We start from the raw sequence: 13115 nt of genomic DNA, 5'->3' as shown, positions 1-13115 counted from the left end.
TTGCCCTCTTTTCCAGTCCCCGGCTTCACGAGATAGCCATGACTTCTCTAATGTGATGGAGAGTGGCTGAGCAACCACATCAGCCCGTTCTTTCAGACCCTGGAATGCGTAACATCCAGCCCCATAGACTTGTATACGGTCAGCCTCATCAGTCACTCTCGGACTAATCCTCCTGCAGGGTGCCCCTGTTTCCACACTCCATCGAACATATATGGGTTAAAATCTTCCTCTGTAAAGTGATAAAAATAGAAGCTCAGGTTGGATTGGTCACATCAGACAGGATAACTTGAGAAAGCAGGATGCAAGTGATTATGGGACAAACAAAATGTAAACATGCATGTGAAATGGAAAAATCATCATCAAAAAGCTCCAGGACCCCTAAAGAAGAGGGAAGGCAAATACTGCTCTGTGTGGTGCCAGGAGTGGGCTGGGGCAGAACATTTCAGGATATCTTACCCGGGGAATGACAGAGCTCCTTTGTTTTAGGACTCTGCTTCAGTAGGTAGGAATCCACCGATACGTGCTGCAGAGAAAAGCAAATTTACTTTTGCTACACAAGGCCTTCAGCTGCCTCTGTGCCTGCTAAACGGAATGGCTGCCATTTGCTGAAGTGTAGTAGCACCGGGTAACGGAGCCTGGTTAGCCCGGGGCCTGTCTGCGTGTCCACACTGCAACATGACACAGCACCTGGGGACGTGTTGTGCTCCCGGCTGGACATTCAACGTGTTCGGATCTCCCTGCTTCTAAAGAGACACATTTCACTTTCCACAAGGTTACAGTGTCTTTGATGTGGAAGAGGCAGACGTCCCAGGGAGTGAGCTGAGAAAGCTGCCCAGGAGAAGAACATGGGCTCACCAACCTCACTAAGGCTGTGCATCCCTAATCCTGTTCAGACAGGTGGGCATCCCAGCTTCAGAAACACACAGAGCCCAGTGGGCACACAGCCCTGTCCCTGCCAGAGGCTGACTGTCACCGTAAGGAGCAGGGAAAAGATGGAGTTTGAGCACAGGTAGCAGAGTCCTAGTTCTGCTGGGCAATAAGCAGATTTACAGCAACAGGAGCAGCAGGTGAAGGCCTGCGCTGTGAGAAAAGAGGATTTGTGCCTGTTAAAATAATAGCACTGCTCAAACCAGTGTTGCTTTTTATGGGTCTGTCTCCTGCAGGGAATGGCTGCAGGCTGAGGTCAACAAACCATCCCATAGGGCCCTTACACCACACGGCGGGGGACCAGCAGCTGCCAACACAGCACACGGCCAACCCAGCAGCCACGGGCAGACAGAGGGATGGGAGCAGGCAGCGTGAGACCCACGGGGATGTAAGAGCAGGGAAGGATTTCCAGAGCACCCGAAGAGGCCACGAAGATGGAGTCTGAGGGTGACGTGTGAGCAACGGCTGGGATCCCTTGGGCTGCCCGGCCCAGGGGAGGCTGAGGGACCTGCAGCTTCCCACGGGGCAGCGCCGATCTCTGCTCTATGGGGCTGGGGAACGACTGCGCCCCATAGAGCAGGGCACGGCACGGCACGGCACGGCACGGCTCAGCTCCCAGCGCAGCGGGACGGCCCCGAGCTGCCAGGGCTCAGGGCAGCGCTGTGACCCGCCGGGCTGGGGTCGGGGTCGGGGCTGGGGCTGGGGCTGGGGTTGAGGTTGGGTTAGAGTTGTTGTGCCGGTGCTGCGGGGCCGGGCTGTGCCGGTCGCTCGGTCCCTCCCGGCTGCGGGGAGGAGCGAACCCGGCGCGGAGCCGCCTCGTGCCGCGCGGAAACTCAAACCCGCGGCCGCCCCCGCAGCCAATGGGCCCGAGGCGCCGCCCGCCGCCAGCCAATGGGAGCGCGCCGTGGGGCGGGGCGGGGCGGCGCTGCGGGGCGGCGGTAACTCTCGGGGCCGCGGTCGCGATGGCTCCGGAGCGCGGGGCCCGTCCGTCCCCACCGGGACCGTCCGCCGGCGGCACCGAGGGGCTGCCCCGCGCCTTCCTGCAGAGCCTGCGCACCCTCTTCGACATCCTGGACGACCGGCGGCGGGGCTACGTGCACCTGCAGGAGATCGAGTCCCGCTGGCAGGGCGCCGAGGCCCGCGAGCTGCCCGCCGGCGTGTTGGACGGGCTGCGGCGGGCGGCGCCGCCCAGCGGGTATCTGACCTTCGAGCGCTTCGTGCTGGGGCTGCGCGCCGCGCTGCCGGGAACCGACGGCGGAGCCCCGGGAAAGGGCAGAGCCCCGGGGCGCGGGGAGCCGCGGGACAAGGAGCGGGGCCGCAGTAACGGCAGTAACGCCGTGAGCTCCGCGCGGAGCCTCGAGAAGCTGCCGAGCCCGCACGGCAACGAGGAGCGGCGCGGGCAGAGCGGCGGACACCGCGAGCAGGAGCCGGGGCAGGGGCTGCCCCGCGGCCGAGGTGAGCGGGACGGACCCACGGTCGGGCGGGGTTGGGCTCCCGGAGCGGCGGGGGTGGACGGGCCGGTTCCAGGCGGCACCGACCTGTTCTTCCTCTGGCATTTAAAACAACGGCAAATTCTTCCCCCGGGGCTGGAGTGGAACTCTAAGGAGTCGCCGCTGCTTTTTATTTCGGCTTCCGTGGGCTTTGTTTGAAGCTCCAGATAAACCGGAATGGAGAGCGTGCTGTTTGCAAATCCTGCTCTTTTCCCAGGCTCGTTCTTCCCTTTGCAGTTCTCCTCGTGTGGGTGCTTGTCTGTTTATAGTGGTGACAAGAAGAATTAAGGGCTTTGCAGTAACATGTCCGGAGTTGTCCTCTGGCACCGAGTCTGTAGGTGACCTCCATGTGGGGTGGATCTGATCGTCAGTAGGAGCTGCTGGGCACTGCGATGGAGAAGCAAACTGCTGCCAGCCCGGTGCTGCGGTCAGAGCAGAGCCCAGCAGCGCTCAGTGCTGCCCCCGGGCCCTTTCCCAGGATCCGAGGCCACTGTGCCGATCTGCTCCTGCTGTGTCTCCGTCAGCTGTCAGCAGGTCATGCTGTCTGTCCTGCGTGGCTGCAGGCTATTATGGAACCCACCGCGGGGTATCTGCCTCCTTCCTTGTCTTAGCACTGTGTCAGGGAGACTTGTGCTGAGAGCCGTTCAGCCATTTGGGTGGTTGGAGGGGAGAAGCATCTAAGGAGGTATGGGTTTTTTTGATAGCTTGACAATGGTTCAGTTTGACAGACCAGTGGGATTTGGGGGCTGACAAAGGCAGGAGAGGGAGAGCACTGCTCCCAGCACCTCTCCCCTCCATTGGGAAGACTCCTTCACTGACCTCTTGACTTGCTGCCAGTGTGAAGGAAATGCCATAAGGAATACAGGACCTCCAGGCTGCTACTGTGCACTTCTTTGAAATCTCCTGACACAGAGTTCTGTGTGAAAATTGGTGTTTTGCTGTTTCAACACTTGAGCACAGTACCTTCCTTTACCTCAAAAAGGTGCCCAAGCTGGTTTACCTTCACTTCCCCACCCTTTCCTTGCCAGTCCTTTCTGCAGGGTGGAGAAGAAATGTTAAATGTCCCAGAGATTCTCTGCTTCTCATTTTGCCCTCAGGTAAACCACAGGAGCTTCTCCCAGGGGAATGTTATTAAGCAGACTGGTTTTTGTTTGTTTTAGCATCAAGCATCTAAATCTGGAAAAACCTGGGGGGAAAGGTGGAATCCTCCATGATAAGTAATCATCAGTTTGAGAGCTCTTCACTAGCTGAGACTGAGCAGATGAGTGCTGCAGAGCACAAGTTTTGGGCTCCTGAGGATTGTTGCATTGTAGGCTGGTGCTGTGCTGATATCCTGAGGCTGCAGGTGGGTTTAATGCCTCAGCCTTTGCTGCCAGCTTTCCAAAAAGCAGGGCCTTGTTCTGGCAACAGTCTCAAGTTCCAGGTTGGTTCAGCAGCTCAGTGTCCCATTTTCCACTTCCCATTCCGGTTGTGCTGCAGGTTCAGGAGATCATGTATTCAGTTGTGCTGCTTATGCTGTCTTAGCTGTTCCTCCCAGGTAGATACTGGTGTCTGAAGCCAAAGGCATCTGGCAAAACAGATAAGTGAGTGATGTCAGACTTTGTGTTAAGTGATATACCAGAGACCTGTCTGTGCTGGAGCTCTTGATGGCAAGAGAAGCAGGATGCTATGATGAACCAGCAGCAGGACTTCTTGTGTGCCACCCCGGTACCTTTCTGAAGTAGCACAGTAATGGTTTAAGTGAGGTGAGTGTGCAGCTGTACTGCTGCTGATTTGTTGCTGGCTGCTGCTGTGAGTGCAGCACACTCCTGCTTCTGAACTGATAGATTCTGGCAGCACAGACACCCTTGCAGTTGTGCAGTTCTCCTATCGCTCTGCCTCTCAGCTCCCTCTTCCAGATGAGTGGTGACTCCTGCAGCATCAGCTCACTTCTCCTGCCCCATATTATGCAGCTTTGCATCTGTGTGCCCTGCTGACAACTGTACAGACCTCACACCCTGCTCAGTCCTTCTGTCTGTCCTGCCTGCACTACAGAGCATGCTGCGTGTCCCTGGCCGGCTGGAGGAGAGAACTGCAATGGGTGGGGGTGCCTGGGAGGTATGTGGGCAGCAGTCTCAGGGAGATGTGTTCTGCAGCTGTCTTACTGCCTGCTTTCCCTTGTCTACCTCCCTGCTACTATTTTCTGCTTCTTGTTTAGAATTCAGGGTAGGAAAGAAACTCTTCAGGAAAGCGAAAAGCTGTGGCCAGAGAGCAGAGGGAGCAGCAGGAGAGAGGGGATGAGCACAAGGCAGGCTCAGCAGGGGCCTGGAGTGAGAAGGGAGTGCAGCACGCCTGCTGCCCAGACACGTTAACAGAGGGTGCCACGGTGCTCAGCAGCAGGGTGGTGCTCCTACAGCATGTCCAGAAACACAGAGCTGAGCTGGCTTGGATGTGGCTGCAGGGCTGCCTTTCTGTCAGGGTGTGCAGCACAGGGGACGTGCAGACTTGGGCAGGTGCTCAGCCCATACCTGCTTCAGCACACAGTCACCCAGAGCTGGCAGGAGGCGTGTGATCCTGCTCAAAACCTGCCAGCATGAACTTAATCTGCAGAAGTAGGTTACGTGTGGATTTGAACTGGTGTTGTGTGTTTGTAGTAGATCTGCCTTTTGAGAAATAGGATGTTGGGATTTTAATAAAATCTTGGAAACCCTGGAGACAAATTTTCTGTGTTAAGACCACATGCATGGGGGCTTCTGGTGTGCATCACCTCCTTGGACAACAAACACAAATCTGAGTGGGGAAGGAAAGTGTTTGCTCTGAAATGAGCTGGTCTGCTCTTCATAGTCACCTCTAGAGCAAGCTCCTTGTGAGAGCTGCCGTGTGTCCAGAGATGGAGCCGACTCCTGATGTTCTCTGGTGCTGCCAGGCTGCTGCTGCTGATGCAAATGGGCCAAGGGAGCACTTGTGTGGCTGAGTCCATCACCATGCAGACTGCCTTCAGGAGGAGATGAGTGCCCTGCAGAGCCTGTGCTGCCTGAGTGGGAGCCAGGGGTCCTGTGAGGACAGAGCCAGGGCAGGCAGTGTTACTGGTGGTTTGGTTGTGCTGAGACTGAAGCAGCACTGCCTGGAGGCTGCCTGCTTTATTCAGAAGGTGACCACAGAAGGCACTTGCACGCCTGGCACAACCAAGTGAAATTACTGTGGTCTGTCTTGCCTGTACAAATATTTTTTAGCGGATGCCAGGGCTGGTGCTTGCTCAGCTGCTCCCTGCCTGGCCGGCTTGCAGGAGTGCCTTACAGACAGCCCCGCGGAGGGGCAGTGGCGAGGTTTCTGTTGCAAGCAGGTGCTGCCCTTATGCTTTCTTCTGTTACAGGTATTGATGTTAAGTCTGCTGGGCAGTCCCAGGGAGATGGTGGCCATGTTGGCCCTGGGGACATTCGGAGACATCAGAGGGGACGTGCAGAACACCGGAGACACACTATTGCCAATGGTGTGGACTTCGGCATGGTAAGAGAACAGCCCTGTCGTGTGCTCTTGCCCCAAGCGAGGATATTGCAGAGATCCCTCACTGCTGATATGAGTGCTATGGGCTGTTGCTCTCTCCTGCCCACCTTGCACATGGAAGCTGTAGGATCTTTGGATGTCAGGAAGATCCTGGTGTTTCTTTCTGTTACAAAGCTTCGTTAATGTATGTGATGGCCATGCAGTTATTTCCAAAGTATTTTGCTTCTTGAAACATTCAGGGGAAGGAGGAGGTACGTATTTCCAAGAGCCAGGTCTGTCAATGGAGTTGGCATGTGTGCTGTCAAACGCTTTCTCCATGGGCAAAAGTTTGGGGCAGGAAAGGGAAAAGTTTACCTTACAGTGTGAGGATGAGGCCCCAGTGCTGCAGTGGTCTCTGTAGATCAGTCTCTGGGCCTTTCAAGCACTCCAGCAGAAGTCACACATGCCTTGTGCTGGTGACTGTGGTGCTGAGGCATGCCGTGCTGCAGCCTGAGGACCCCAAGCAGCCAAAGCCAGCCCTGCAGGCTTCCCTTCTACCAGAAAGTGGACAGAGCACAAGGAAAGGGCCTTGTGTTGTGACTACTGCTAGATGACGTAGGTCTGGGCTCTAGCGTGCTGATCCTCATGGCTCCCGAGAGATTTTTTTGCAGAGAAATCTAAACTGAACTTGGCTGGGAAACCTGGAACCAAGTGATCTGCTTCTCTCTCTGTTGCTTAGTGGAGAGTCTTAGATCATGTTACCCAGACCAAGGGATCTGTTCCGCTCCCAAGCAGAATGCAGAAGCTGACTGGGTGTATTGCTCACAAGCTCAAGCAAAATTTAATTGGGATGAGAACCAGGACCTCGTCTGTAGGATGAGTGATCGTCCAACCTTCCTTGCTTTGTCTCATGGCTCTGGAGCTGCTGGCAAGGCTGCAACTCTCACGTCTGCACTTCCCCTTTTCACACCCTGGTGTCACTCGCTGCCTGTTCTGGGCCAGCCAGCAGGCTGCATGGCCTGTCCTTGTGCAGCATCGATTGCAGCACTGTGCTGGCTTTGGGAAATATAACATGCTCTGTTTCTTGGCCTGGTCTGACCTGCCTGGGAAGGGTTGGATTATGCACATGTGGGAAGAGGTCTGCTAGGCTTGATGCAATGCAGAGTGCTGGTTCTTTCGTTTCCTCTCAAACTGAGAGGGTCTCAGCTGAGTGGTGCTGGCAAAAGGCAGTAACTGTGGATGTGCCTGCCTGGGGTTGGGCTCCCTCTGCTCCTGGGGAAGGGGATGCCCTGTTAAGCTTGATCAGCAAGGTACAGGTTTGGAGGCTGTGCTGCAGCCCAGGGATGCTTTAAGATGGACAGCTGGTGTCTGCTCAGATGGTGTTTTGTTTGTTTTTTTGTTTTTTCACTGTCTATTGATTGGCCCCATTTCCCCATGGCCTTAGGGTAGTTGGGATGAGGCCTGTGAGAGGCTGGACACTTTAATTTGTGGGCAGCCCAGGGCATGGCACTCTCCCCTCCCATTCTACTGTCTCTATGCTGACCAGCAAGTCAGGTGGGATCAGGATGGAACAGGCAGTAGCAGGCTGCAGACAGAACTGGATGGGGGTCCTTGCCACATACAGCACCTTCTTCATGCCCCTCAGCAACAGCTTGTGCAGTACCAAGGCTCTGCAGTTCTTCCTGTGGGTATGTTCCTCTGTCTATCTGAGCCTGTGTGTGTGTTGTTGCATTCTGAGTTGCTGCTGCTTATAGGAGGTTGTAACATGCTGTCCTTAGCATGTGCTCAGATAAATGACAAAGCAGAGAAACCTGCTTCTGTAGTGAGAGCTGATGGGGAGCAGGCCTCGCTCTGTACATGGGAGAATAGAGATGACCTGATGGCCCTTTGACTGCTGCTGTTGCTCTCCCAAATTGGAGAACCTACCCTGAACAAGGATTAGCCAGTAGCCATCACCCAGCTCCTTGGGCTGGGCTGCAGAAAGGAGCCTGTGTTACATTGCTCCTGGGGGCCTTCAGATGGGAGCTGACCGGGCAGCGCTTCTCTGCCTATTTGGCTTGGACCTGGATAAGGAGAGAGTAACATGTCTGCACTCTGTCCTGCAGCTGAAGCATATGAAGGAGTTGGAACAGGAGAAGGATTTCCTGCTTCAGGGTCTGGAGATGGTTGAACGTGCCCGTGAGTGGTACCACCAGCACATCCACTTCATGCAAGAACGCCAGAGGCTCTTGGGGAAAAACAAAACCAACAGTGTGAGTCTGGGGCTTGTTCTGGGAATGCTCATCAGCTTGGGAGAATCTGTGGGCTTGAAGAACTAACTGGGCTGGGACATCTTGTTGCATGTGGCGTTGGCCTTGCTATGCTGTCTGTGTGTGCTTGCACTTTTGGCCTGGGGAACACAGATGGGTGGGGGGAATTGGAGCAGCCTCCCCCACACACAGCAGAAGAGGGGGAGAGGCAGCAAGCAGGGTTCCTCTGTTCTATGGGAGACATAGCTGCAAGGATGGGATCAGGCCTGGCCTCGTGACAATGGCTTTTCCAGGCAAAAATGACCTATGCAGAAAGGCTGACCCTTTCCACTGATTGGGATGTTCTGCTGCTAACGTGCCAGCCACGGGGCTCTCCCTTGGGCCTGCTGAGAGGGATCTGAGCCAGCATGCATCCTCAGCACAGCTGGCCAGCCCCACTCACAGGATCCTGCACACAGGATCAGGATCACAGCCCAACAGACAGACACAGCCTTGGCCCTCATGCTGGCTGTGCTGTGAGGCAGTATGCATCCCATGTCATCTAAACGCATGTGCATCTCATGGCTTGTGTGGGCTTTGTGCTGCTGAGGCTGAGGGGCTGGGATGTGGGAATGGAGGAGTGCCCTGGTGCTGGGAGGTGTGGGGAGAGCTACAGGATGGGCAGCCACTGAGCCTTCTCATTGGGCAGCATGGTTCCCTGGAAGCTGGCACTGAAGTAACATCTGGCCTCTTTCATCTTATTTTCCAGGACTTCCTCCCTGATGGCAGCCAGAGCCACCTGGGACGCCTGATCCCAAAGCTGCAGGAGGTGAACCGCTGCCTGGGTGACCTCCTGACAGCTGTGGGCAAGGTGAGAACAATGCCTTAGTGGCTTGCAGTCACTTGTGTGAGCTAGGTGCGTGCCCTTGTGCAGGCAGCTGAGCTGGCATATGGGCTATGAGAGCTTCCCCAGGCTATAGAGAGGTGACTTGGCTCTGTTGCCGAGATGGGTGAAGAAGGATGTTTAGCTCGGCTGGGCTGGAGAATGCTCAAGGCATCTGGAAACCTAAAGGAAATCCCCCTGAAGGTGTAGATCTTCGCATGTGAACAGTGAAAGTATCCTGCTGAGGTGCTGAGTTGGTCCCCTTAGAGCTGAGTGTCCTGGCTGCTGCATGGGCTCCTTGCAGGAGCAGGACACACTGCAAGGAGTGCTTCCATGTCTGTCTGGAATAGCCTTTCTAGAGACACTGCATTGGCCTGCACTGACTGTACTGGTGGATCTTAATCCTGTGCTGGGTTACTCTCAGCTCCCAACCCATTAGTTCCCCTTGTGCCACTGAAACAGCTTCTGGCTGCAGCAGCAGGTGGAGGAGAGCCACCAGAAGGTTCTTGTCTCATTCTTTCCCTTCATCCTCTCCACAGCCAGGGGACCCCAGCCCAGCACTGACCAGGCTGGCCCCCGCTGCCCCTGCAGCATCCCCTGCCTCAGCAGGCACTCAGCAGGCCATCAACATGCTGAAGGAGCAAAACCGGCTTCTCACCAAGGTGAGCAGGGATGGTGGGGAGGAGAACACTGAGAGGGAACCATCAGAGAAAGAATATGTGACCATGGAAAGTGATCCTTCAGCTTGGCCAACCGTGGTCATGCTCCATGGGCTGTGCTTCAAGCCTCTCCCTCTCAAAGCTGAATACCCCTCATGCGATGGGCTTGGGCTGTTTGCTGGGTATGGGACTGTGGATGTGGACCTCATTGGCCCTGCTGTAGAGAAAAGACTGTGACAAATGAAGACTACAAGAGGATGCAGATGCTAAGGATGCCTCTGCCTGGGTAGGCTCACTGCAGGGGTTTTAAGTTCTGACATCTGCAGATGGTGCATTTCGGTTGCAAGGAGTTCAGAGAATCTGAGCCTGGCCCAGATCACGGGGACCTTGGACACAGCACAGAGCTCTGAGCAGCATTTATCTCCTCTTTCCAATGCAGGAGGTCACTGACAAGAGTGAACGTATCACCCAGCTGGAACAGGAGAAATCTGCTTTGATCAAGCAGCTCTTTGAGGCACGTGCCCGCAGCAATCATGAAATGAGCCAGCTGGACTCCACCTTCATCTAGCACCTGTCTCCCAGCACTCCTGGCCCTGTACTGAGCTTCTCCAGGGGGTTGATGGGCTGGGGCTCTTGCTCTAAAACCATTCTGTTCAGGTGTTCATCTCAAGGCCCATGGAGGCCTGGAACTGCCCATAGTGTCTCTGTGGGAGGAAGCTGGGGACAGTGCTTCCCTGACCTTGCTTGGTCAGGCCTTGGCAGTCCCCTCCCTGCCATGCTGCTTCGTGTGGCTGGCAGTGTCTGTTCACAAGCTGCTCCTATTCTAAACTGACTGCAGTAGAATGCTCTCCCACCCCCTGACCCCCCAGTGTAATGTAAGGTAAGGCTGCTGCCCTTACTGTGTGAATGGGGAGAGGTGGGGGAGACCTGCTGTACCCTGAGCCTGACCTAGGCTGAATTTTGGCTGCTCTTAAAAAAAGATGCTGCATCTTTAACATTCCAGCTGGCATTCCCAGGCAAGCTTGGCCATTGAAGGGCATCCTTTCTGCTGCTTGTCCCTCTGTCAGAGGATGGGATTGAAAATGTGTAATGGGGTGTGCTTAGTTCCTCCCTGCTGCCTGTGTTCTGCCTGCCAGTGGAACCAGACTGGGCTAGGGCAGTGCCTGAACTGATGCTCCTCCTGGAATAATTCTTTCCAGTTTGCCATAGTGATGCCATAGTCGCTGTTTACACGTTTGTAGGCTCCTGTAGTTGATGAGCCGTAGACCTGGATTGGGTAACCTGTACCTCTGAGCTGCTCTTTCAGGCTGCTTGCAGATTGAGACAGGTACCTCTACCTCTCTTTATCTTCCTGACCTGGCAAACATTTCCTAATGACTGCCAGACTTATATTTTTTTTCATGATAACTTTAAAAGGAGAGGTTATGTCTTGCAGCATGAGCCTGATTTCTCAGTGGGGCTTTAGGACTTGTTTTCTTGTTTAAGTGAATTTGGGTGATGGAGAAGAGGCTGATGGTCTCTTTCTTTTGCACATCTCCTAGTGGAGAAATGGCAGCTTTGCTTGACCTGGTGGTATGTGCAGACCACCCATTCTGGGTGTGAGCTGCACCCTTCTCCAGCTCTTCTGGGGTGGTGGTATAAGCATGGGTCATGGCAGTGATGTGTCTTGGGATACCTCTTCCTTTCCATGCAGTCCAATGATGGGTCTTGACCTGAGTGATATTTTCCAGTGTGACTTTTTACTTTGTATCAATGGTACTTTTGTAGGTGATCAGTGGGGATCCCCACACAGCTCTGGCCCTTCAGCACTGTTTTGTGTTCAGACTTTTTCTGGCTCAGTGCAGTGGCACAGTGCACTGAGCTGGGCAAAAAGTGCTGGACCTGCCCTGCTGTGCCAGCTTCAGCTGCGTTAGGTTGGGAGCCGTGCAGACCAACTCCTTGCTCACTCCTGGGAAGATCCTTTTACCCGTCCAGTGTGGTTTGTACCACTCTGAGGCTGACCTTGACCTGATGCTCACTGCATGGTGCTCAGTCCCTGCTCATTTCTTGCACTTGCTGCCAGAGTGGGGATCAGCAGAGCACAAGGGAGAGGGGGGAAGATCAAGGCCAAGGCGAGTCACATCCCCTATCTGCCAAAGTAGGGTGTTAGTTATCCCCTGGGCATCAGTGCCTGCCATCCCTATCATGATGCCACCTCTGGTGTCTGGTACCTGTTTTATCTGAGGCTTAATGAAAAGTGACTCTCCTCGTAACCTGTCTTTAGGGATAATAAAGTGGAGTGGTCTATTTAATTTATCCTTCTGTCTCTGACTGAATCAATCATCAATTGCTGCAAGCCTTGTATTTCCTTCCTATCTTATCTGCAGGTGAGCAGAAGTTGCACAGCCATGAGAAGCCTGCTGGATCATGTTCCCACGCCCTTTTCCCTCTGGGCAACCTTGTGCTGTTGGGCTGGGGACACTCCTGGCCTTTCCTCACTGCTGTGCAGTGGGATTACAAATCACTCATACCCTGCAACCCTTGGAGCCTATGGCTGTGCATGAGGATCTGAGCCAGAGCCCTCCTGTGCTTGGGAGAGTGATCTTTGCAGCGGCTCTTTTCAAGTGGTGAGTGGGGCAGCCACAGGTCTCAGACAGGGCAAGGAGGGAGTGATAATTGCCATAAATGCCCTGGTTTTTGCTAAGATGTGAAGCCCAAAAGGTCTTTCAAAGCAAAGAGAGGATCATTGTCTCTGCTCAATGCCCCTCTGTGTGCAGAGCCAGGGCAGCTCTGCCCCTGTCCTGGTGCTGGGCCTGCCTGGGTGCATGGGAACATCCTGTACGCTGTCCAGGCAGTGCTGGCCCTGGGCCTGCTCAGTGCAGGGAAGCCCTGGGAAATAGGAAGCCCCTGTTGGGATCAAGGTCTCCCTGGGAGTGGGAGCCCCTGGCACTGGGCTGGCTGTGCTGCTGTGGGCTCCCTGGTGGGGCTGCTGTGTGCCTGTCCCTCATCTCCATGTCTGGCTATCCTGTTACCATGAGTATAGTGGTCCAGTGCGATGAGAGCTGGGTTTGTACCCAGGGTTGTGAGCCGTGCTGTGCGCATTTTCCCTTCTTGATGGGCTCTGATCAAACTGGGTTTGCACAGATCTGTGAATGCACAGCCAGGGGTGCTGCTCACAGCTGGAGGCTGCTATGCACAGTTGTAGCATAGCAGGTCTTGGCTATGTCCAGCCCAATAAGCTGCACTCAGCCCTGACCCTGAGATGGTCAGAAAGGTGCCGTTCCACCTGAGCACTCAGACTTCAAGTATCTATCACAGGTCCCAGAACTGCTGGTTCAAGAGCGAGGCAGCATAGGGGGTCCCCCATTGTAGGATCCTGACGTTGGGGCTGTTACTGGGCAACGGGAAGCCACAGGGAGGCCTGGGCTCAACCAGGAGTTGATCTGGCTCTGCCCTGACTGTGGCAGTCCAGCTTATTCCCAGGGGA

General features: G+C 55.0%; 1 protein-coding gene across 1 annotated transcript; it reads left to right on the top strand.

The window, feature by feature from the left end:
• Nucleotides 1–1845: 1845 nt before the first annotated feature.
• SAPCD2 (suppressor APC domain containing 2) lies at nt 1846–11944 on the top strand. The gene is made up of 6 exons (XM_015878601.3): nt 1846–2382; nt 5770–5903; nt 7985–8131; nt 8877–8978; nt 9530–9652; nt 10089–11944. The coding sequence occupies exons 1-6, from the start codon at nt 1890–1892 to the stop codon at nt 10215–10217; spliced, it is 1128 nt and encodes a 375-aa protein (XP_015734087.3). The 5' UTR covers nt 1846–1889; the 3' UTR covers nt 10218–11944.
• Nucleotides 11945–13115: the final 1171 nt, after the last annotated feature.

This window comes from Coturnix japonica, chromosome 21, assembly GCF_054131305.1.
Source record: "Coturnix japonica strain WE chromosome 21, WE-NBRP24, whole genome shotgun sequence".
Lineage (NCBI taxonomy): Eukaryota > Metazoa > Chordata > Aves > Galliformes > Phasianidae > Coturnix > Coturnix japonica.
This window is presented reverse-complemented; position numbering and strand designations above follow the sequence as displayed.